At 45.7% G+C, this 21,639-nt stretch overlaps 6 protein-coding genes across 18 annotated transcripts; 2 read left to right on the forward strand and 4 right to left on the reverse strand.

The window, feature by feature from the left end:
- Positions 1 to 1,109: 1,109 nt before the first annotated feature.
- On the reverse strand, positions 1,110 to 5,139 carry LOC108158251 (keratin, type I cytoskeletal 9). 4 transcript variants are annotated; one of them, XM_017290487.2, is made up of 5 exons: positions 4,964 to 5,139; positions 2,931 to 3,537; positions 2,800 to 2,866; positions 1,929 to 2,375; positions 1,110 to 1,796 (listed from the first exon to the last, which is right to left on the reverse strand). In XM_017290487.2, the coding sequence occupies exons 1-5, from the start codon at positions 4,979 to 4,981 to the stop codon at positions 1,580 to 1,582; spliced, it is 1,356 nt and encodes a 451-aa protein (XP_017145976.1). In that variant the 5' UTR covers positions 4,982 to 5,139; the 3' UTR covers positions 1,110 to 1,579. The 4 variants fall into 4 exon arrangements, with proteins under 4 accessions (XP_017145976.1, XP_017145975.1, XP_033246179.1 ...); XM_017290486.2 differs by having other exon boundaries at positions 2,758 to 2,866; XM_033390288.1 differs by having other exon boundaries at positions 1,682 to 1,822.
- A 1,362-nt stretch (positions 5,140 to 6,501) lies between these two features.
- On the reverse strand, positions 6,502 to 13,600 carry LOC108159923 (chondroitin sulfate N-acetylgalactosaminyltransferase 1). Of its 2 annotated transcripts, none has more exons than XM_017293563.2 (5): positions 13,447 to 13,536; positions 7,851 to 8,932; positions 7,649 to 7,791; positions 7,283 to 7,585; positions 6,502 to 7,214 (listed from the first exon to the last, which is right to left on the reverse strand). In XM_017293563.2, the coding sequence occupies exons 2-5, from the start codon at positions 8,896 to 8,898 to the stop codon at positions 7,071 to 7,073; spliced, it is 1,638 nt and encodes a 545-aa protein (XP_017149052.1). In that variant the 5' UTR covers positions 8,899 to 8,932; positions 13,447 to 13,536; the 3' UTR covers positions 6,502 to 7,070. The 2 variants fall into 2 exon arrangements, with proteins under 2 accessions (XP_017149052.1, XP_033247237.1); XM_033391346.1 differs by having other exon boundaries at positions 7,071 to 7,214; positions 13,514 to 13,600.
- LOC117185755 (synaptobrevin-like) lies at positions 10,869 to 13,330 on the forward strand. 5 transcript variants are annotated; one of them, XR_004472453.1, is made up of 5 exons: positions 10,869 to 11,014; positions 11,359 to 11,415; positions 11,678 to 12,009; positions 12,317 to 12,493; positions 13,010 to 13,098. XR_004472453.1 is itself a non-coding variant. In XM_033391347.1 (4 exons), exons 2-4 carry the CDS (start codon positions 11,369 to 11,371, stop codon positions 13,099 to 13,101), a joined length of 471 nt encoding a protein of 156 aa, XP_033247238.1. In that variant the 5' UTR covers positions 10,874 to 11,014; positions 11,359 to 11,368; the 3' UTR covers positions 13,102 to 13,330. The 5 variants fall into 5 exon arrangements, 4 of the variants coding, with proteins under 4 accessions (XP_033247238.1, XP_017149059.1, XP_033247239.1 ...); XM_033391347.1 differs by lacking the exon at positions 12,317 to 12,493 and having other exon boundaries at positions 10,874 to 11,014; positions 13,010 to 13,330; XM_017293570.2 differs by lacking the exon at positions 12,317 to 12,493 and having other exon boundaries at positions 10,877 to 11,014; positions 11,741 to 12,009; positions 13,010 to 13,330.
- Positions 13,601 to 13,808: 208 nt separating the features above from the next.
- On the reverse strand, positions 13,809 to 15,064 carry LOC108159925. Of its 2 annotated transcripts, XM_017293565.2 has the most exons (5): positions 14,724 to 15,064; positions 14,505 to 14,655; positions 14,282 to 14,428; positions 14,089 to 14,226; positions 13,809 to 14,023 (listed from the first exon to the last, which is right to left on the reverse strand). In XM_017293565.2, exons 1-5 carry the CDS (start codon positions 14,837 to 14,839, stop codon positions 13,832 to 13,834), a joined length of 744 nt encoding a protein of 247 aa, XP_017149054.1. In that variant the 5' UTR covers positions 14,840 to 15,064; the 3' UTR covers positions 13,809 to 13,831. The 2 variants fall into 2 exon arrangements, with proteins under 2 accessions (XP_017149054.1, XP_017149056.1); XM_017293567.2 differs by lacking the exon at positions 14,724 to 15,064 and having other exon boundaries at positions 14,489 to 14,507.
- Positions 15,065 to 15,123: 59 nt separating this feature from the next.
- Positions 15,124 to 16,542, forward strand: LOC108159924. Its single transcript, XM_017293564.2, has 5 exons — positions 15,124 to 15,372; positions 15,436 to 15,580; positions 15,644 to 15,769; positions 15,827 to 15,976; positions 16,059 to 16,542. The coding sequence occupies exons 1-5, from the start codon at positions 15,245 to 15,247 to the stop codon at positions 16,353 to 16,355; spliced, it is 846 nt and encodes a 281-aa protein (XP_017149053.1). The 5' UTR covers positions 15,124 to 15,244; the 3' UTR covers positions 16,356 to 16,542.
- On the reverse strand, positions 16,539 to 21,185 carry LOC108159920 (histidine decarboxylase). 4 transcript variants are annotated; one of them, XM_017293556.2, is made up of 9 exons: positions 21,095 to 21,185; positions 20,627 to 20,900; positions 19,881 to 20,465; positions 19,695 to 19,804; positions 19,508 to 19,561; positions 18,733 to 19,426; positions 18,080 to 18,225; positions 17,786 to 18,017; positions 16,539 to 17,654 (listed from the first exon to the last, which is right to left on the reverse strand). In XM_017293556.2, the coding sequence occupies exons 2-9, from the start codon at positions 20,652 to 20,654 to the stop codon at positions 16,948 to 16,950; spliced, it is 2,556 nt and encodes an 851-aa protein (XP_017149045.1). In that variant the 5' UTR covers positions 20,655 to 20,900; positions 21,095 to 21,185; the 3' UTR covers positions 16,539 to 16,947. The 4 variants fall into 4 exon arrangements, with proteins under 4 accessions (XP_017149045.1, XP_033247235.1, XP_033247234.1 ...); XM_033391344.1 differs by having other exon boundaries at positions 20,627 to 20,897; positions 21,095 to 21,112; XM_033391343.1 differs by lacking the exon at positions 21,095 to 21,185 and having other exon boundaries at positions 20,627 to 20,953.
- Positions 21,186 to 21,639: the final 454 nt, after the last annotated feature.

Below are 21,639 nucleotides of genomic sequence, written 5' to 3' on the forward strand. Positions count from 1 at the left end.
CTAAGTATATCCTTAAGCTTCCCGAGCTGGTAATCATTTTAGTTTAGTTAATTTCTTCCTTTTAATTTTCGGAAAGTTTAGTTCTGGTCAGATTTTTCAATTTCTTCAATTTAATATATATATTTTTTTTATTTATTCCGTTAAAGCATTTATTTATTTTTTTTATCGTTTCTTGGTTATAAATATTTTTTTTTTAAATATTAAGTTTTTCTTAAAGAGCGTTTTAAATTTTTGTTTCGTGAATTATGTTACTTTGGTTCCTCATCATTTTGGATTCGGTAAGTTTGTTTTTTTAATTTTTCTTATATTAAAACTTATTTAGTTTCATTTAATTTCTGTACAATTTCTGTTTAAAAATTCTTCTGAATTTTATTATTATTTTAACATTTTTTACCTTTTTTATTTGTCATGGTATTTTTCATCTTATGAAGAATTATTTGCAAGGCATTATTTTTAAATGTATATTTTTCAATTAGAATTACATATATCATTTTTTTGGTTATTATTTCGCATTAAAAAGATTAATTTTTTAAGGATTATTTGATTTTTGTTATTGATTCTCTGACTTTTTAAATATGTTTTAAAAATACATTTTACTGTATTATTTTTATCTTTTTGCACTTTTATAATATATATTCCTTTTTAATTTATGTCACACACTTAATTAATTTCCACAATTTTATATTAATATTGATTATGTTAACATTATTTGTTCCTTTTTCTTTTGTATTATTGGTCCTTTTTTAAATCGTTTTATTTTCATTTCACTTATTTGTTCAATTTTTTTTTTTTTCATTTTGTCTTATTTATTTATTAATTTTTAATTATTTTTAATTTTTATTTACTTATTAATTTTGACTCTTTAAATTAAATATTTCATTTTTTTCAATTTGATCAATAATATTTATTTTGTTCTTATTATTATAATTATTTTCGTCGGTACGTTGTTTTTTCATATTTTTTCATAATTTTTTGGTATTTCTTTATGTTTAATATTTATTCTTTTTCTATCTAAGTATCATTTTTATACATATTTTATTAGTCAATTATTTAGTTAAATTGATTTTTCTATAATTCTGTGATTATTTTATTTTCTCACTTATTTTTTTATATTTTTATTTGTTTCCATTTACTTATTTGTTGTTTTATATAATTTTTTTATTCACTGATTTACCGTATACTTTCTTTGGATTTTATTTTGTGTACTTTTGTGTTTGTTTTATATTTTGCTCAGGGACGCGACTCTCAAAAAAGGGAGAATATAGTATTTGACCTAAAAGAACCGTATTGAATCATAGTTAAGAATTAAAAACTTAAACAATAAAGCAAACTGTACTTTCTCCCCGAAAAATATGTCGTTTAATTCCCCCTTAATCCCAGCGAAACTCTGAGTCCTTGAGGATCTTTGAAGATTGTTTATTTGAGCAAAGCGTGCACGAACACATAAATAGTTTCTTTGGAGACTTACGAAGTACACATAAATACGGAAGGTAGGTTACACTTTGCGCTGCCATTCCCAGCAGAAGCCACCAGGCCGCTCGCATCGGGGCAGGATCTGGTATCGGTTCCGCTAACGGAGCTATTGCCTTGCATTGTCCACCGTCTTGCCGGGATTGCCCTCGGAGGCCGTCTGGGCCGCGGGAATGGGCATTCCCTCACCATTAATTCCACCACCACCGCCGGCAGGACTCGCCGGGTCGCTTGGGCCATCCGAGGAGGCGTCTGCGGCATTGCCCGAGTCGCGTTCGAGGAGATAGCTGACGCCTAGAGGACGCGGTCGGCCACCATAGGAAGAGCTACAAGGGGCGACAAGAGAGCAAGCCTATCTTAATGCTTTGACCGATTCCTGGCTGCGACGAGTGCTGGGGGCTGGAGCTGTGGACAGGAGTTGCAGGAGCCGGCGAGGGGCAGCACCCACTGCAACTTACCTCTGTGCATCGCGGTCCCGATCCCGTTCCCTTTCTCGATCCCGACTGCTGCCGCTGCTCATGCTAGCGCTACCCGATGAGCCACTCCCTCCTCCATTGCCCCCTCCGCTGCTGCTGCCGCTGCCCTCGGATTTGTCCTGGTCCCCCAGATAGGTCCAGCTGCCCTGGCCATTGGGCTTGATGCCAGCATCTGATCCCAGGACACTGGTATGTCCTCCGCCGCGGGAGCTGTCGCTGCCTATGGCCGAGGATGAGACCTTGGAGCCTCCGCCATAGGGACAATTTCCGGCCAAGCGGCCGCAGGGCGAGGAGAGCGATTGAGGGGGCCGGCTATAGGCGTAGCCGTTGCCATTGCCATTGCCATTGCCGCGGGTGCGCATGTCTCCATCATCCTCGTCGGTGGCAAAGTAATAGCCACGTCCCGAATTGTCGAAGCCCGACTGACCCCTGATCGGGCGATCGGGTGGGATGGGGATCGGGTTTCGAGTCGGGTTGGAGGCGAGTGTGCAGGTTAGGCGGAAAGGTGGATTGGGTGCAGTTGGGGTGCAGGAGCATCCAGGAGTTTCCACAGTGTTGTTGTTGTTGTTTTTGTTGGTGTTGTGTTTTGGTTGTTGTAGATGTTGATGTTCATGTTGTTGTTGTTGTTGGTGTTCATGTTGTAATGGTGTTGTTGTTGTTGTAGTTGTACGTTTTTTTGTATGAAATTAGAGAGTAGAAATGGAAACATCTTTGACAACACGCACACACATAGCAGAGAGAGTGTGAGAGGGGAAGAGGAATACACATAGCGATAGGTATATATACAAAGACAGGAACAGTTTAGCGATACCTGTAGGTCTCATCCCAAGGGCGATAGTTGCGAAAATCATACCTGGAGTAGTAGCGGTCATACGGGTCGTACCGATCGTAGCTGGAACGCGATCGATCGTAGTAGCGATCTGTGGCATGAAGAAAGGATTAAGAATGATTGCAAAGAGATATCATGGGCTGATCAAAAGTAACCTCTGGAGGAGCTATCGCTGTAGCGATCTGGATAATAGCGTTCCCGATTGTCGTAGCCGTAGCCATAGCCGCGCTCCCGATCCGGATAGGAGCCAGAGCTTGAGCCGTAGCCAGAGCTTGAGCCGTAGCCAGAGCTTGATCCGTAGCCAGAGCTGCCGCCTCGTCTGTAGTCGTCGTAGCCCCCCCGGCTCTCGTAGCCGCCCCGGCCCTCGTAGCCGCCCCGGCCCTCGTAGCGATCGTAGGTGCGCGGCGTGTAGCGATCGTCGTAGTAGCGACTGCGATCGTAGGTTCTGTCATAGTCCCGATCTCTGGTGGTGCTGCGGTCATCGTAGCCCGAGTAGTACCAGGCGCTGGTGCGCTGATCGTCGCCCATTCGACTGGAGTATCCGCCGTAGTAGCGATCCCTATCCCGATCCTCGTAGCAGCGCACGCAGCGCGACTGGCGGCTCTTGCCCCGCAGCACCGAGTCCAGAACCCCCACGCCAGCCGAGGCCACCTGCTGGTTTGGGCCGTTGAGATTCTGGCCGGGGCTGACACCTGATCGGGCCTCGGGTCCTGTCACAGCTGCACGGGCACGGGCGCAGACGAGCAGGGCCAGGCAGAGCATCTGAAATACACCGTGGTCGAGATCATTAGTTGATTGGTTTTAATTGCCCCTATCGCAATGGGCCTCCGGAGTCGGAGGCAACCAGCCAATACATATTTCGCGGTTCAGCAAATAACTGGGCCAATGCGGAGCTCCCCGGCAGCCTCCGATCATAATAGACGAGAGTACAAAGGCCTGCGGCCCAGCCCCAATACCAGCCCCAGCCCCAGCCTCTGCGCCATTAAAAATGGACGACAACACTGGGGGGCAGTCGGCGTGAAATATGATCAGCACCCCTCGATTATGCAACGGAATTCTTCCGAATACCACGCAAAGTGATTCGCGTTGGTATGTATGATCGCCCAAATAGCATTGACATCATTTCTTAGAGCCACACATGGCTGTATGAATCAGATTCTGGCCTGGACACAGGTATTCGGAATCATAACGCTCAAATGGCCGAAAACCCAACTGGTAATGGTAATGGTAAGCCCAACTGCCAACTGGCCAACCAAGAGAGGTAATCATGAACAGTGTTTTGTTGGCCCGTCCCCGCCGCCACGCTTTGTTAGCCAAGCATCAGGAACAACTTCCGGTGGCTGGCGCTGCTTTTGGCTTTTGGTTTTTGACTCTGGCTCTCTGACTGTGGCTTTGGACAATCTGACTTGTCACTGACTCTGGCCAACTTCATTAGAATAATTATATTTCGAATTGGGAGCCAAAGTGTATATGAATATGGCAAATTGTTACGGCGACCAAGGGTCGTTGCCTTTCCAAAATGGAGAGTCTTTTCGGGGATATGATGGCTTCGTTATGAAAATCGTTATGTTTGTGGATTGCATAATAGGTGTTTGTAAAGAACATTGCATAACCAATTTTTGGAGGCCTTCGGATTAGATACAATGTAAGAGAATGGTTTGTCATAAAACAAAACATTGAATTTTCAGAAAGAATTTTCATGATGGGACGGACGTGTAATGTCCCTTCCCCAATGATAAACATAACATTGGATTATTACTGCAAGGGATCTATGGTTTCTGGCTAAGAAGATGAAAAGTACTATCTATAATTTGTTGTGGCCTACATTATTTTGTATCTGATAAAAAGGATTTGAATGGGAAATCCTCAACATTCTCATATGCCCTCGAATTGTAAAAGATAGGAAAATATGGTTTCCCTATTATATACAAGTGCCTTTAATTTACTTAACTATAAAATAATTTGGCCCTCCCTTTGGTCTCCATTTCTTATAAATTCCTCTCGTTAGACTTTCCAGAATTTGAAGTCTTGAAATCCACAGAAGTGGATTAGAAATTCACGGTAAATCGTCAGAAATATTGCTTAGTAAAATTACAGGTGACAAGACTTAGCAGTAGTCAATCTTAAGTCAATCTCCTCATTGTGGACCTGTCATCCCCTAAATGAATCCCCTGGCATTCGCACTCACCAATCCAAAAGCTCGCATGGTGTCCGCACTTCACTTTGTTCCAACGACTTAATCACAAATGTTGCACCAGGCACGTGTTGTGCCTCTGCGGTTTGATGGGGCACGGAAATGGGAAACCGAATATGTATATCCTTTCGACAATTGTTCACCTTTCGAAACGAGTCAGAGTTTCTCGATCTGGCGTCGGACCGCGAATGATCTGGCTAGAGCGGTCGCCACCGTATTTATCTGAACTACGGCCCGAGCCCCAGCCCGAGCCCGAGATGGGTTCTGCCTCTGCCCAGTCGAGAGCACTGAACCGCGAGGCGAGGCGACGGGCTGCTGATGGCTCTGGTTCGCTGGCATTCGCTTCAAAGGTGTTGGCACTTGAAATCTCGGCTGGGGCGGGCGTCGATTTGTCACTTCACCTGCCCAACACCTTGGGGTGTGTGCTGGCTGAGCTCGGGTCCAGTCTCATCTGGCATTCTCTGGTCATGTCATGGTCAGTTTGTCTTTCGCAGAATGACAGGGAGGATGTGCCGAAAAAACGCCTTAATTATTTGTCGAAATCCCCTGGCTAATTATGCGTCTGCTATTGCGTAATACCCGCCAGAGAACACTCCTGTGAAATTATCGCAGATTATTTCGATCATATCACGGCTTCTAAGTCGTTGAGTCAGACTTCCAGCTGCGAGATTAGCATTTCGAATTCCGAACAAGTTGAACAAAACAAAACACTCCTCGGCGCTTACATAACCTACGACCGTGACCGTGAAAAGGCTTTCCAGGTGAAGACATCCAATCCAGAGTAGAGGAATTTGATGCAAGAAATTATGACCGAACGGTGAATACCCTGGAACTCATATTTGACACAAAAAAAAACTAGTTTCAGAAATACATAGTTTTATTCGAGTTTATTACTTCTGCGGTCAGACATATGAAGTGAGTCCCCCTTCAGACAGGATATTCAACTACATATTCTCAATCCAGTCCTTCCATAATTTCAAATAGCATTTCAATATCAGATGATTACCTTTTAAGACAGTCATAGCGATATTTCTAAGATAACAAAATGTTCAAAACTAAACTCATATTATCGTATCCAATATTGACCTATGATTCAACTAAAACTTATTGAATTACTTTCCAATAAATGTTCCCAATAGTCATAGATAAAGCATATATATCATTAATTCTCCGATTTTGCACAAATGGCTCTCCACACTCGTTTGTTAATGTGCTTGAAAGGACAATTTGGAAGATGTAAGAAATACCAGTACGAGTGGAAATGTAAATAGTTGTACAGCTGGCATGTTTCCGGCTGATGTCGCCATTCTATCAAAGTATAACAAATTTACTTTACGCTAGAGTGCCAGAAAGATCCCCAGCTCCTAGTCGCAGCCAGAGTGAGGAGGAGGAGAGGGCAGGTACTAGATCACCTTCTTCATATGCGTGCTCACTGAACCCCATGTGGAGGTCGTTGGCTTCGACATCCCCCAGCCATGGAATGGAGCGAACGACCAGCCGAAAAAACAAAAACCAGCCAACAACCAGGCGACAAGTTTAATTAAACGATTTAATTTAGTTTTTACAAAGCGCGCAGCACTCTGGCAGATTTGTTTAGGCTCAGTTTAAGTTACAAAGTACATGAGATACGGATTCGATATGGTAAATATCTTGGGGCTTTGGAGATTGCATCTAGTTTGCTTCATGGAAGAACAATATGTGATGTGTGTGTGTGTGTTTGTTTGTGTGTGGGTGTGTGGCACTCTCGAGGGCGCAACAACAAGATCAACAATTAAGCTAAGTCAACGATTTCGCTAAATACGAGTTATTGTCTCCAGTTTTACATATTTGTATTCATGTGTGCGTGTACACTCAGAAAAATGAAGCACAATACAATATTTAGGGGATACGCGGAGAAGGAAGCATTCCCGATCCTATAAGTATTCTTGTGGATTTATATGATCCAAATATGATCATAACTGGACTACTTAGGAATACACTTTGCGGACTTAAAGGTTCCATAAGTATGGGATTTTCCACACTGGCCTTTTTGACAGAGTGTATGCCTTAGGTTGATTAGCAGCCCCAGGACAAGGGAAATCGCTTGGGAAATGTAAATGTATCACGACTGCAGCTTGGCCGCATTGGCGGCGGCTATGTCATCCCGGAAGGCCAGGAAGCCGAGCTGGGCATGGGAGGCCTCGTTCAAAGCCCGCGATCGGATGCAGGCGCGGTACTGGTCGGCAGTCAGCGAGCTGGCACAGACCTGTAGGGAATGCAAAGGTAGAAAGCAGCTTAGAATATCGATAGAGATGAGGGATGGCGAAAGGTTACCTTGGTGTGCCAGCGATGAAAGATGCCCGGATCGGTGGCCCTGATGATCTTAATCTTCGATCGAATGTACTTGCGGTAGAGCATCACGTCCTCGCCGCCCCAGCCGACGATCTCCTCCTCGTCGAAGCCGCGTATCTGAAGGAAGTTTGAGCGGTACTGGCAGGTCATGCCGTAGCCAAAGTCCCTCCAGAACCCAGTGTCCTTGGAGATGACCAGCTGCTCCTCTTCGCTGGGCAGCGGCTTGCCCTGGAGCGTGTACACCACGTGCGGGTTATACAGACTGAAAACCACCGGATAGTACACCTGAGAGGGCAGGGAGATCATTACAGATCTGCTTGGGGCGTCACTGTGGACCACGACACCTACCTTCTTGCCGGGCGCGGCATTCCAGCGACAGCGCTCCAGGAACCTGGCCGTGAACATGATGTCTACGTCGCACATGAAGAGCAGCACATCCTCCGCTGGCGATGGGGATACAATGTGCTCTGCCCCCAGCCTCAGGGCCTTTGCTGAAAGATGGGACAAATTGAATGAGTGGCCGGATGGCTGGGGGAATCGCATTACTTACCTCTGCTGAAGGTCTCGTTCAGGGCGAGGAACTGTGTTCTCTCCGACAACTCGGCCATCTGCCTGGCCTGCGCTAGCCCACTGTCGCCAAAGTACACGACGATCAGCTCGAGATGCCGATCCCCTAGACTGGCGAACATCTGCAAAAAACTACGGAAGCTGTGCAGCCGACCGGCCAGCGGCACTATAACATGGATTACGGCCGGACTGGAGCTGGGGCTGCGGCTGGCCGGAGTCTCCGACAACTGCACCGTCTGGAGGGGGGCGAACGGGCGCATAACCAGGGCCCGGCGCACGGGACTCGTGTGGTGCTTTACGCTCTGGAAGTAGAGCTCGTACTGGGTGCCCGTAGTGGGCTCGGTGCGGAAGATGCCCTCGATGAAGTCGTCCAGCGTGTACTTTATCACGTCCATTGCAGCTCCGCCGCCTGCTCCAGCTCCCACTCCAGCTGCCTTCGCACGCACCCGTGCTGAATGGTTGCGGTTGAGGCTTTCCAGCGCCTTGTTGACCGCCCCAATGAGGTCACGGCGGCGATAGCCAATGGGCTTCTCCACCACCCGCTTGCCCAGGCCCAGGTCGATGGGGAATACGCGAGTGAAGGTGAAGTGGTTGAAGGGAATCAGCTCGTACTCGTTGTTCAGGGGCAGGCCGTGCAGGATCTCGGCGGCACCCACCTGCTTCCGGATGTAGCTGCTGCAGTCGTAGCTGTGGTGGGTCAGTGGCGGCAAGGGCGGCCCCACAGTGGTTTCTGGGAGATGGTGGCTGCCATTGGCGGCCGCTCCATTGTGGCCACTCCGATTGTTCTGAAGGATGACGATTTGGGCACGCAGGGTGAGCACCTCATGCTTCAGGCGCTCAATCTCCGCCTCACGGTCGCCGCCTAGGACATAACTGGGGCCACTGGTTTCGCTGGGATGATGGTGCAGCGCCTCCTGAGCCGTGAGCTCGTCTATGCCGCATTTGGTCAGTATTACAATCGACACGGCACTGACCAGGACGAACAGCAGCAGGAGACGCACTACCAACCGGGAGGCGAGCGAGCTATGCATTTTCCATAGTTCCGTTCCCCTTCAGTTATTGCGACTGGAAGAAAATTTAAAAATCCGTTAATGAAAATAGACAATGAATTGCAGTGTGTACACACTGATGCCAAAGCAGTGCTGCATAATTTCACTAAAGTTTCGATCTATCGATAAATACGTTTCGGCGCACATTTTGAATTGAATAATTTTCAGTCTGAACAATCTGATTGCGAAGGTTTAAACGCAGCTTGGAAAACAGTAATTTTACATTAATTAATTAAACTCCACAAAAATGTAATTTACATGTTGGCTTTTTATATGCAAGCGAATATCAAAATCGAGGAATATAATTTTGATTTGTATTGTATAATTATTATTCTTGATTTTTATTGAATTATTATTATTTTTTATTTTTATTGTATAAATATTATTATAATTATTAGTTTTGATTTTTATTCAATAAATATTATTATAATTGTTATTCTTGATTTTTATTGAATAACTATTATTATAATTGTTATTCTTGATTTTTATTCAATAGCTATTATTAAAATTGTTATTCTTGATTTTTATTGAATAACTATTATTATAATTGTTATTCTTGATTTTTATTCAATAACTATTATTATAATTGTTATTCTTGATTTTTATTGAATAACTATTATTATAATTGTTATTCTTGATTTTTATTGAATAACTATTATTATAATTGTTATTCTTGATTTTTATTGAATAACTATTATTATAATTGTTATTCTTGATTTTTATTGAATAACTATTATTATAATTGTTATTCTTGATTTTTATTCAATAACTATTATTATAATTGTTATTCTTGATTTTTATTCAATAACTATTATTATAATCGTTATTCTTGATTTTTATTGAATAACTATTATTATAATTGTTATTCTTGATTTTTATTGAATAATTATTATTATAATTGTTATTCTTGATTTTTATTGAATAATTATTATTATAATTGTTATTCTTGATTTTTATTGAATAACTATTATTATAATTGTTATTCTTGATTTTTATTGAATAACTATTATTATAATTGTTATTCTTGATTTTTATTGAATAACTATTATTATAATTGTTATTCTTGATTTTTATTCAATAACTATTATTATAATTGTTATTCTTGATTTTTATTTAATAACTATTATTATAATTGTTATTCTTGATTTTTATTGAATAACTATTATTATAATTGTTATTCTTTATTTGTATTCAATAACTATTATTATAATTGTTATTCTTGATTTTTATTGAATAATTATTATTTTTGATTTTTATAGTATAATTATTATTTTTGGATCCAAAAATGACGTCACACCACTGCGACTGTTGTACATTTTTGTTGAAACCGTGTTTTTGTCAAAACAAAACACATGCAAGTACTTAAAAGTAGTAAATCCTGATAATAATTGATTCATCAATCATATACAATTATCTGGGCAAAACTGAGAGATCTATATAGCTGGAAATATTCGACGGAAGATAATAAACGAGTATTTATTGCTGAATAACATGTTGACAACAATGATTACCGGCAACATTAATTGTCATACCCTAGGGAAAAGGATTGTCATCCCAGGCTCCGTAGGTACTAATAATGTACTTGAATATGTCTAAAGAATATCAATTTGATATTCATATTCACCTTCATATGAAATTATCGAAATAGGGTGTACAAAAGTCTATACACGCATATTGTCTTAAAATACCAGCAACATTGCGACTGTTTTTTTTGTTGAACTACTTTGTTATTGCGTTGTTTTAGCCAAAATACAATAAAAGCAAGGACTCAAGACTAAACAATCTTGAAGTAAATTGAACCATCAATGGGATAAAATGATGTGGGCATGGCTAAATGTTCTATATAGCTGAGAATATTTCACGGAATATCAAAAACGAGGAATATGTAAAATAGAACTTGAATTCGTCAGTATATTTACGGTTTATTTTGAAAGTGAGACGGTATATTTCGTGATATTCGCGGTCACACTGGCTCTAATCATCACAAGCTTGAAATTTTTTAATTTTTTAACTCAAAATCTGGAATTTTGCTAAACAAATAGCAAGAGAGAGGTTTTTCCGTGCATTAAAAGCAGTATTTCTTCAGTAACATTGTCAGGTAAGTGTATGGGTGGCGGTATGCATTGCTCAGAGGGAAGCAATGTGTGCGTAGGGCATGCAACAAGTTCTTTCTTTCGCGGGTGCGGGGTGATGGCATTTTTTTTCGCTAGCTGCGGCCGTGGAACTGGAATGATTCATAGGCCAACAAGCAGCGGCTATTCATTCGGTAGATAAGGTGTGTGCCAGTGCTCTGGATTTGTTTTTTGGTTGGGCAAATTTAATCGCAGTTTTTGTGCGTATGCATGTGTGTGTGTTTGTGTGCATGTGTTGGAAATTGCATTGTGGCTAAAATAAGCAATAAGACATCTATTAACTCTTATTTCCTTGCTACTTTTTGAACAGAATTTCCACAATGGAGAACAACGAAGCCCCCTCACCATCCGGCTCCAACGCAAACGAGTAAGTGGGCCCTCAAATTGAAATATCCACGGAAGCTACCTGAATCGTCGTACAAATGCAAGGCGGATTGCGGGAAGGGAAGCCATTGATGTGACGTCACTGGTCACTGATTAATTGATATGTAAGGGAGCTGGCTACCCGTATGCGGGAAGTAGTATTCAGAACGACCCTCAGCGACTGACTTGCATTTGTACGATGCCGGCTGGATGATTTTCCGTGTACACGTAAGCATCTCCCCCACCACACGCATAATATTGTACAGTTTTCCCATACTTCCGCCGCCGCCAAACGCCTACAACAACAACTTCGCCGACACGAACAATAGCAACAACAATGCCGCCGCCCAGAAGCGCCTGCAGCAGACACAGGCCAAAGTGGACGAGGTGGTGGGCATAATGCGCGTCAACGTGGAGAAAGTGCTGGAGCGGGACCAGAAACTCTCGGAGCTGGGCGAGCGCGCCGACCAACTGGAGCAGGGTGCCTCTCAGTTCGAGCAGCAGGCGGGCAAGCTGAAGCGCAAGCAATGGTGGGCCAACATGAAGATGATGATCATTCTCGGAGTGATCGCAGTGGTACTGCTCATAATCGTCCTAGGTAAGTTCCGCACTGATCTGCTTATGCTTTTGGGCTTTTGGCTTCGGGCAACGGTTGTGTTTTTTGCTTAGGCCTAAGAACTATCTAGCTTATGTTACTGATGCTAGCTTTAAGCTTTGTATTGCCAACGCCCTGCAACGCGTCTGTCTGTATTTTCCAATCTGTGGTTGCGGTTCTGCACATAACCCAAGTTTCAATGGATCTTTCAATGCTTTAATGCTAATTAACTCGATGATTGATATGTATGATAGATATGCCGAGCCCTAACTGATGACGAATCGTTGTCCCTTTCTGTTTCTACTTGCAGTGTCGCTTTTCAATTGATCAAAACATACACAAAAATTATCAAATTCCGTTTTCTATATGTACAACAAAGCTAAGGTTCATTTATGTCATTATATACACACACACGCACGTGTACAGTGTAGATGTATGCATGTATATTGTATATTATATTAAGCTAAGCAACTCCAAAAAACTAAAGGTAAATTGCGTCTCGTCCCTCAAGTGTTAATTATCATATTTGTTTAGTTTATAATGTGTAGATTAGCTCATGTCTATGTGTGGAAACCATATATGTACGATTTTCAGTTCTCGGCAGGGATGTGTTCTTTTGAGAAGTCATCACACCACTTTGGTAATAAGAGTAATAATGTTAGAGGGGCGAAGGGTGGCAGAAAAGTGTTTTCACACTCTTACTCGTACGAGGGTTTACATCGTACGGAACGAAGAACATTTGACCCCATCAACTATATATACATACATATACTTCGTTCTAATGCAATGCAATGGCTATTATCGGATCAGATCACAATGTTGTAGAAGAATATAGAACATATATAGAAAATAGATGCAATAGGAGCAATTGTTTCGCTAAAGTGTTAACGTATACGTCCATCCGATGATACTTTTATAGTTATAGTTCAGGATTAGATAACTTGTTGAATTTTTTGAGGCTCGGAATGCCAGTTCTGTTGACTAATTGTGCCCTCCCTTTCAGTCTCGGTCTGGCCAGAAAGCAGTGGCAGCAGCGGTGGAGGAGCCAAGTCCATTACCGAACCCAAGACCGTTACGGAAACACCCCCTCACTAAGGTCGCGCTCCATTCACTAACCAGAAAGCACAGATATGGAACACAGGAAACCAAAATGGACCAACACATCAGGGGCATGGACATGGACAGTGTGGCCTTCGCTTTGGCCAAATCGCGCAAATAAAAGTTAATTCAAATAGAAATGAAGAGAGGAAAATCAAAAGGAACACTATCTAAACATACATATATTTAACCAGGATGTAATTATTAAAACCTAGTGTTAAACAAACATTTTTCACGTATTGTAACCCAGACCTGAGGTCTGTGTGTAGGGTGTATGTAATATGTGTAGCTCTGTATATGTATTTGTATATCGTATAATTGGAAATACACTATGCCACATACACTTTACAAAACCTCAAGCACCCCGAAGATTCGCAGAAAACTCTCACGTTGAAAGCCATTTATTTACTTTTTAATGTAAATCGCGCTTTGGTTAGAAAATATGTATTGATTTTTTGGCGATGGACGCGCACGTGCACACGAACCACTCAAACAACCGAACCGTTCTGTTATGTTCCGAGCCGTGCTGATTGCAACCGGGCCAAGTGCAATATACATAGAAACTGTGCACGATGCGATGCGACAGGGCAGGACGATGTAAACACCACGACAATCCGCTGGCCCAGCTGTTCCGATAGTCGGCGCATGCTCCGGATTGGCGTACATCGATTCAGAACATTTTCTGGTGATGAGAGTTGCGTGACCGGTGTGACTGTGACACTGTGAGTTATTTAAATAAATCTGTGAGCTTGACATTCCAATCCATTAGCTCGAACCAGGAGGCTGTCGTCCACACATAGCCCATGTAGAGGGCATAGAAGTTCAGGTAATACAGCTGGCCGATGAGTATGTGGTCTCCCTTGGTATCGTAGTGATAGAAGTTCGGTTTCCTTATTGAGGCGGCAAATATCACCACAAACTGCAGATGATTAAGGCAGATAGAGGTAACGAGCTACAGCGGCCAGGAGGAGTAGTAGATCTTACAATGTTCGACAGAATGGTGTAGACGAGAAGGGTCACGAACTCGATGGTAATTCGCTTCATTTCGGCGCACACGATGATGCCAAAGCTGGTGAGGACAAATAGACGTTCGCTCCACCGGATCACATTGTGACGCGATACCTAGCATGAGGTCAGGAGGGATCAGTACGAGTCGTGGCTCCCTGGGAGCACTTACGAAGAGACCACGCCTATGGTGCACCGCCAAGTTTCCGTAGCACAGACTGATGGCCATGACGATGAAGGTTAGCGCAACGGAGATGATTAAGCTAATATATGGCGCCGTCTTTGCGGGTTTCATGATGGATATGGTATTTACCTCGAACTGTAGTGATACGGGGACTGTTAGTTGGGTTCCTGGCCAAAAAGATGGATCGCCGCGCACCGATCAGATGACTCACCGTCCAGACGCCGGCCAGTATGCGCTTCCAGGCGGCCTTTTGCTCGATCATGTGGTAAAAGAACACGTACAATTGTATGGATATAAAGCTGACGAAGAACTGCAGCAGGCTGAAATAATAGTGCTCTTCGAGGAATTTCTTCACGGGCTTTCTGCGGGGTGGAAGATCGGAATAAGAGGGAGCACTGATCCCGACTCCCGAATCCCTAACTCCACTCACATTTCCATGAAAATCGAAACCTGTATCTGTCCAATAATCAGCATAATGATGGTCACCTTGTATGTCTGGGACAGTACTTTCCTTGTCCGTCGGTCGGCATCTCCGGTCTGCTCCATAGCTGGAGACGGTCTGGTGTTGCTGGATTCGCTTTACATAAAAATTTGAGTACAAAATAATAAACACCAATTGCAGAAAACGGTAAGCCAACTGAGCAACGTAGTGTATGATATGCCGGGCCGCACCGATCTCATCCCCTTGAGTAGACTGATGGTCGGAGTGCTGTCTACGGTAGTGTATGCCCTTTTATTTTTTAGCAGATAACATCCTCGGTCATTTGTAGCGGGACAGACTACTTCCTGGCTACTCCCAGATTCCCTTCTCCTTGGTTTTTCTATAAATCAAATTAGCCTTGAGTTCTCCGTTAATGTTGGACAGCATTGTGTTCGTTCAGTAATTCTGTCCGTAGAATACCACATACTATACTCATTTCCAACCACTAGGACACATACAACAGTGGGATTATGGAAGGGCGTAGAACGAGACTTCGGCAGTACCAAAGGGAAAGGAGGAAGTTTGCCTGCGTGTCCTATACGCTGACGTTGATGTGGCTTCTGGTGGCCTTGGTCCAATGGGTGCTTGTCTCCATTATGTGAGTGGCGCTTCTGAAGAGGGGGCATTTGCATTGGCACTGAATCTACTGCTTCACTTTTAGAGCGGATATAAATGCCGTTTTCATCGAGTTCTACTGGATCAGCCTGCTTTTCTTTTTTGTGGCCATGGTCTTGGTCACCGTTTTCATATTCTTTGAGAAGTTACGCACCGTCACCTGCCTGAACTGGCTAATCTGCCTGCTAATAGTGAGTATATCTAATCCTGATCCTGCGGCCGATCAACAGCTTACTAGTGTGCCCCCTTCAAAGGTGGAGTTCGTGATTGTCGGAATTTTCACCCTGGCGGCACTCACCCATTGGCTGGAAATGGTCGTGTGGTTCTTTTTCTCCGTGTTCCTCCTGTTCGTCTTCATACTAATCGGATCGATTATACCGGTAAGCACCCTTATACGGAGGAAACCCTCTCCTCTGATGGCATCTTCTCTTCCGCAGCACGACCTGACGCTAGATGTCGTGATATTGTTTGTCTTGGCATTCATCTTCCTGATCATCACCGTCTTTTTCGCTATGATCAGCATTCTGGTCAAGATGCCAAACACGTTCATTGTCTATCAGGTCTTCATCACAATCGTTGTGTTGTTGGTAGGTTAAATCTATATCTAAATCCCGACCCAAGTAAGATTTCCAATCACTCGAAGATTTTCTCTCGCTCTTCTTCTCGCAGTTCGTGATGTACCACGCTCAGACAATCAATGGCGGCCGATATGCGGAGATGCGTCTCAATGACTACCTACTAGCCGCCCTCATCCTCTTCCACGACTTCATCATCATCTTCCTGCTTACGTTCTTCCAGCAGCTCATTATAAAATTCGTTGCGGGCTCCATCACCACCACAACGGAAAATATTAAAAAACGTGCTATAAGTTACTTCGAGCCCATCATAGGCCCAGTTTCAGAAGACTTTATTGACGATGATGACGGCATCACTGCTGCTTTTGGGAACACCACTACGACTAAATAGGATAGTGACTTTGTGTTAAAACTAAACATGATCACTTTTGAAGTAGAAACAAACACAATTTCGACCATTTTAAGTAGTCCCGATATTATAATGCCTGCAGCTAGCTCCTTCCGATGCGCACTGGCTATGTCCAGCGATGAAGATACCCTCCTTGCCTTATGTGAAATAAATGCGAAAAAAAAAGACGGAATGGAACGAAGATTTTATTGATTTAAACACTAGAACAGTAAGTGTCATATCCGTATGTGTAGCCTCCCTGCGGAATTGGTTCTTGGGATTCGGAAACAGCTCCACAGGCTTTCAGGCATCATATTCGTACAATAGATATACATAGATATAAGCATAGGCATAGATATTATATGGATATTACGTGTTTTTGATAGAGATTGGAACTACAATTGGTTGCATTATTGATTGGTTGCACAGCAGCGATGGGTGATCCCCCACCCCACCTAAAAATACATGGTTTTAGAGCGGTTAGAGTCCCTCATTTCGGCTTCGGCTGTCACACAACAACAAAAAAAAAAAAAAAAAAAAAAACAGGCTCACACACACACACACACACAAACACTAACACTATTACTAACTAGAGCTAGAACGACTCCATCGAGGATGCCCCTGAGCAGATGGTCGCATCCGAGTCGCTGGAGTCCGGTCCTTCCCCTTCGTCTCCATCTCCTTCCAATTCCCCTCGGGCCGATTGCATCAGCTGGGATGAGGGCGATGCAAACGATCCGAGCAGTGGCGTGGCCAGATCGTTGAGGCTGCTCCTCGGTGTGCCTGTGGGCGTGGGCGTGGCCAGACCACCATCTCCACTGGGGTAGCTGATGCTGCTGCTATCCGTCGAGGAGTCACCCGGCGATTGGGATTGGGATGCGTTCGAGTAGCGCTCAAGCAGCAGTTGGCTGAAGGTCTTCGCCGGCCAGTCGAAGTCCTCCAGGTCGGTGGGCGTGGTAATGGGGGTGGGCACTTGGAACACGCTGCTGGTGAAGGAGGAGCTGTTGTCCATGAGGCTGCTGACGGGCTCCAGGAACCGCTTGCCGTGGTACATGTCGCCGTGGGTCAGGGGTGCGAAAAGAGTGTCCACGGAGACGGTGACATTGTGGCCTATGCTGGAAGGAGTAGAGGAAGGGGATGGCAACGGTTTGGGATCCGGGAACAAGGAAATGGGTCGAAACTGGTTCGTTGGCGTCGAGTGGGTGCTGCAGCTTGGGCAGGTGGACAGGGAGTGGGCGTGGTAGGGGGAGTGGGAGTTGGAGTTGGCGCTGCTGGTCCGGCAGAGTTGCAGCAATTCAGTGTCTACACAGAGATGGAGAAGATTCGGAATGTGTTAGCCATGGGACAAGATCAGCTCCTGCAGTGGGAGGCTAAATGGCTACCGAGCACTGGCAATAGATCTAACTGGCGACTACGCTACCTGGGCTTCATACCTTCCGTCGACTCCTCGTTGTCCTCGCGGATGCTCGCCTGCTGGCCCCCGGCCTGGGCCGAGTTCTCGCGCACCGTGGTCCTCCCATACGAGTTGGTGGTGCTGTTGGTCTCGCCGGTGGTGGCATCCAGGGTGGTCTGCACCACCACATCCATGTGGGAGTCCAGCGAGAACTGCTTGCCGGACATTAAGATGCCACGCACGCGTCGCCGCATCGATGGGGATTCCTGGTGCTGTGTTGAGGATGAGATCTGTACTAAAGGATCTTCATTGGTGGGCCTCTGCCTCCACTCACCGCTATTCGAATGCCAGCATAGGTCTTGGCCAGAAACTCATCTGCGTCGAATATGCCGGCGAAGGAACCGTTGACCACTTTGGGGGACATTGGGGAGTTCGACAGCAGCAGGCTTGAGCCAAAGGCCTCGCTCTTCTCCTTGGTGTCTACGGAAGCACAATTGAAAAAGGCGGAGTACTGTCAAGAATGTCTGTACGACTGGCTTCTATGATTGGGATTCTTGGGATGGCTCTGGGCAGTGGACTAGACTAGGTCTGTTCTATGGCATATCAGTGGAAAAATAGTACGATACTAAGAGGATCGAAAGACTAGTTTAAGGCTTTTCTAGATACTCCTTTTTGGTATCTATACTTCTCCCACCATATTCATCCATTTACCCAACAACTACCCATTATTCTATTCCGCTCACAGTTGAATAAAACGGACTAGAATTATCATTCCCATTACAAGGAACAATCTCAAGCAGTGCCCCTATATTGTCCCAGATCTCTCAAGAAAATCATCGATTTTGGGTGGATCGAAGTGCATTAACTCATGAACTCAAAACATAAAAAATCTAAAAGAACAAAGGCAGGCAATAGAACAGAATAGATTCGGGAAGCTGAGGTTGAACCCCACCAGGTTCCACTAGAGGCGGAAGGACTTGCGTTTACCCTTGAGATAGACGCGATTCGAGATGGTAATATTCATCTCCTCGAGCACCATAGAGGCCACTTGGCGGATCTCCATCCAGTCCTTGACGATGTCGTCGAGGGTCGTGTGCGTCGAGGTGATGGTGAATCGGATGACATACTGCCCCTTCAGCGATGAGGGGATGCAGTGCAGCTTCCCGCGATGGTTCAGTCGCTTCAGCAGCTTCTCTGTGAGCTCGTTGTCGCCGCGAATGCGAAACACCACCAGGCCGAGGTGACGCTTCGCTGGCAGCTCGAAGCGGTGATCAGCCAGGACGAGCGCCTCGAACTTTTGCGCCAGGCGTACCCCTTCGCGGATGTGGCGCTGCAGGCCCTTGATCCCGAACGAGCGCAGCACGAACCACACCTTCAGGGCGCGGAAGCGGCGGCTCAGGGGTATCTGCCAGTGCATAAAGTCCACGGCCACGCCCGAGTTCTCGTGCTGCAGGTACAGCGGCTCCACGTTGAAGGTGCGATGCAAGGCCGTGCTGTCGCGCACCCACAGGGCGGTGGCATCGAAGTGCACCATCAGCCACTTGGAGGGGTTGAAGGCAATCGAGTCCGCCCGCTCGATGCCCCGCAGCCAGGTGCGGAACTCGGGGCAAATGAACGCGCTCCCAGCGTAGGCGGCGTCGACATGCAGCCACAGGTTGTGCTCCCTACAGACCAGGCCGATCTGCGGTGGAATTAAAGAGTGGGAGTGGAAGTGGAAGTTGTCAGTGGAAAGAGATTAGTGGTCCGCAGAGAGAGCACCCACCTCCTCCAGATTGTCGAAGCTGCAGCTGCCGGTGGTGCCGAGGGTGGCGCAGACCTGAAAGTAGAATCGTAGAACCACGGCAGGCGGACAGTTAACTGCTGACATGTATTAATTGGCTCCAGTGGGAGTTGGGCAATCAGCTGCCGCCGCATTCTTGGCCAATTAGTTTTGACAGACTTCAACTTACCCAGAAGGGGACCAGGCCCTGCTTAACGTCATCCTCGATGGCCTCGCGCAACAGTTTGCCGCGCATCGCGAGCTCCTCGTCCGCCTCGATGTACCGCATACGGACGAGTCCTGTGTGGGTGGACAGGCAGAACGAGAGTGAGAGGAAGAACACTAAAGTAAGCATAAGCTGCTTAGAGCCACGCACCAATCAACGCCGCCTTCTCCACGCTGGAGTGGGCCTGGTCCGAGCAGTATGCCACCAGACGGGCATTTATCTCGGCATCCTGGTAGCCGGGATGGCGCTCGTGGAAGCGCTGGATAGCCCGAGTGCGTCCGGCCAGCAGGCAGACCAGCGTGGCCTCGCTGGCCGTCGTTTGGAGTACACCGCCGCCCTTGCTGCTGCCGCTGCTGCTCAGATGGAGGAACTCGTCCGGCAGGTTGATCATCTTGCCCAGCCAATTCATCACGACGATCTCCAGCTCGGTGCAGGCCGGGGAGCTGGCCCAGGTGAAGCCCAGACAGTTGATCGCGTCCGCCAGCATATCGCCCAGCAGCGAGGGCATCGAGTTTAGGGCCGGGAAGTAGGCGTGCATGTGGGGCGACTGCCAGTGGGTCACGCCCGGCATGACGATGCGCTCCACGTCGTCGAATATCTTTGGCCAGGGCTCGCCCTCAATCGGGGCCGACTCCGGCAGTAGCTGGCGCATGTAGCCCGGACTGACGTCGGGGAAGACGCGACGCTCCCGTATGTTCTCCAGATAGTCCGCTATATAGTCGACCATCTCCTTGCCTGTGTGTGGGCCAATGCGGGGGATTCGGTTAGGGGCCATTAAATGAAGACAAACGATTGGGACAAATCCCCTTGGGACAAATCAAATATGCCCCCGAAACGGATTTACATCCGCCGCTGCCGCTGTGCAGTTTATGGCCCGGACTTAGTTGTCGACTTACCCCTCTGACGGTATTCCTTAAAGTCCATGGTGCAATCGCTCGTCTCGCCTGACCCTTGCTGACGTAAATACTCGTATTCTGCAAATGCCGTTCGTTGGTATCTCTATCTGGGTCTGTATCCGAGTCGGATCTGTCTTGTGTCCTTATGGGTTTGGCCTAATCCTGTTTGACTTTTCTCTCACGCTTCTCACTCCCTGGGCAATGGCTAGGCAAGCTCCATTTTCTGGGGATTCGGACCAGATTCAAATGCCAAATGGGAACGCTCTGACCGCTGCTAAAGCACAGAAAACAAGATAGAGAACAGTACGAGTATAATGAAATGGGAACTTTGAACACTTCCGATGTTGTGGGGCTTCTGGCTGATTGGAAATGAAAAGCGGTGGAAAAGCCTGAGCTCTGGGCTCTGGGAAAGGCTGCCAGCTGTGAAAACACAAGGTTCGAGCTGGAAGGGCCCGGAAATTCACCTACTTAATTATGGCAGCGAAAATATTTGTTCTGTGCATTAGCCGTTCTGCGAGTGTCGTTGACTAGGCAGCTGGGATTGTGCCCTCTTTTATAGACCTTTTGGCGACCAAAAAAATAATCGATTAGGCGATTCGCTCCAAAATAATGCAGTTCGCAGGTACATTGGGGAGTGTGTGTGTGTGTGTTGACAAGTTGTCAGCACACGGAGCCCGCTAATTGCGGAGATGATACCAGCCCCAACACGCCACCCGCCACACGCCCACACGGCCACACGGCAGTATTCAGTATTCGGACAGAGCTCGAAACGGATTCCCAACAAAATTCCGTTTAAATTGGAAAGCGCTCTCTAATTGTTTATGCTTGGTAATTCGCCTAGCTTGATTATACTTTAAATACCGCAAATTAATTATATCTGCTCGATCTGGACTCGTGCACTGGATGTACTCTGAGTGTATCTGGATCGGTGTGGATCGTGGATCGTGGATCGAGGATCGCGGGGCTGCTGGTCTGATTTTCCCAACTGTATTTTGTCATGCATTTAGAATGCA

The sequence above is a fragment of the Drosophila miranda genome, chromosome 3 (genome assembly GCF_003369915.1).
Source record: "Drosophila miranda strain MSH22 chromosome 3, D.miranda_PacBio2.1, whole genome shotgun sequence".
Taxonomy (NCBI): Eukaryota; Metazoa; Arthropoda; class Insecta; order Diptera; family Drosophilidae; genus Drosophila; species Drosophila miranda.

Excerpts from the sequence above, each read along its gene's own strand:
- LOC108159923 (XM_017293563.2), bottom strand. The coding sequence starts at position 8,898 with ATGCATAGCTCGCTCGCCTCCCGGTTGGTAGTGCGTCTCCTGCTGCTG. Across the intron at positions 7,792-7,850 it reads GAACGAGACCTTCAGCAGAG|CAAAGGCCCTGAGGCTGGGG; the intron begins GTAAGTAATGCG and ends CCCATCTTTCAG. Across the intron at positions 7,215-7,282 it reads TTCATCGCTGGCACACCAAG|GTCTGTGCCAGCTCGCTGAC; the intron begins GTAACCTTTCGC and ends CATTCCCTACAG.
- LOC108159924 (XM_017293564.2), top strand. The coding sequence starts at position 15,245 with ATGGAAGGGCGTAGAACGAGACTTCGGCAGTACCAAAGGGAAAGGAGG. Across the intron at positions 15,373-15,435 it reads TGGGTGCTTGTCTCCATTAT|AGCGGATATAAATGCCGTTT; the intron begins GTGAGTGGCGCT and ends CTTCACTTTTAG. Across the intron at positions 15,977-16,058 it reads TCACAATCGTTGTGTTGTTG|TTCGTGATGTACCACGCTCA; the intron begins GTAGGTTAAATC and ends TTCTTCTCGCAG.
- LOC108159920 (XM_017293556.2), bottom strand. The coding sequence starts at position 20,654 with ATGGACTTTAAGGAATACCGTCAGAGGG. Across the intron at positions 19,562-19,694 it reads AGGGCCTGGTCCCCTTCTGG|GTCTGCGCCACCCTCGGCAC; the intron begins GTAAGTTGAAGT and ends TTCTACTTTCAG. Across the intron at positions 17,655-17,785 it reads CAACGAGGAGTCGACGGAAG|ACACTGAATTGCTGCAACTC; the intron begins GTATGAAGCCCA and ends ATCTCTGTGTAG.
- LOC108158251 (XM_017290486.2), bottom strand. Across the intron at positions 2,376-2,757 it reads CCTTGGGATGAGACCTACAG|GGGTCAGTCGGGCTTCGACA; the intron begins GTATCGCTAAAC and ends TCGCCCGATCAG. Across the intron at positions 1,797-1,928 it reads CGGGACCGCGATGCACAGAG|CTCTTCCTATGGTGGCCGAC; the intron begins GTAAGTTGCAGT and ends CGCCCCTTGTAG.
- LOC117185755 (XM_033391347.1), top strand. The coding sequence starts at position 11,369 with ATGGAGAACAACGAAGCCCCCTCACCATCCGGCTCCAACGCAAACGA. Across the intron at positions 11,416-11,677 it reads TCCGGCTCCAACGCAAACGA|TTTTCCCATACTTCCGCCGC; the intron begins GTAAGTGGGCCC and ends AATATTGTACAG. Across the intron at positions 12,010-13,009 it reads ACTGCTCATAATCGTCCTAG|TCTCGGTCTGGCCAGAAAGC; the intron begins GTAAGTTCCGCA and ends CCTCCCTTTCAG.
- LOC108159925 (XM_017293565.2), bottom strand. The coding sequence starts at position 14,839 with ATGGAGCAGACCGGAGATGCCGACCGACGGACAAGGAAAGTACTGTCC. Across the intron at positions 14,656-14,723 it reads GTTTCGATTTTCATGGAAAT|AAAGCCCGTGAAGAAATTCC; the intron begins GTGAGTGGAGTT and ends TCCACCCCGCAG. Across the intron at positions 14,227-14,281 it reads ACCATAGGCGTGGTCTCTTC|GTATCGCGTCACAATGTGAT; the intron begins GTAAGTGCTCCC and ends ACCTCATGCTAG.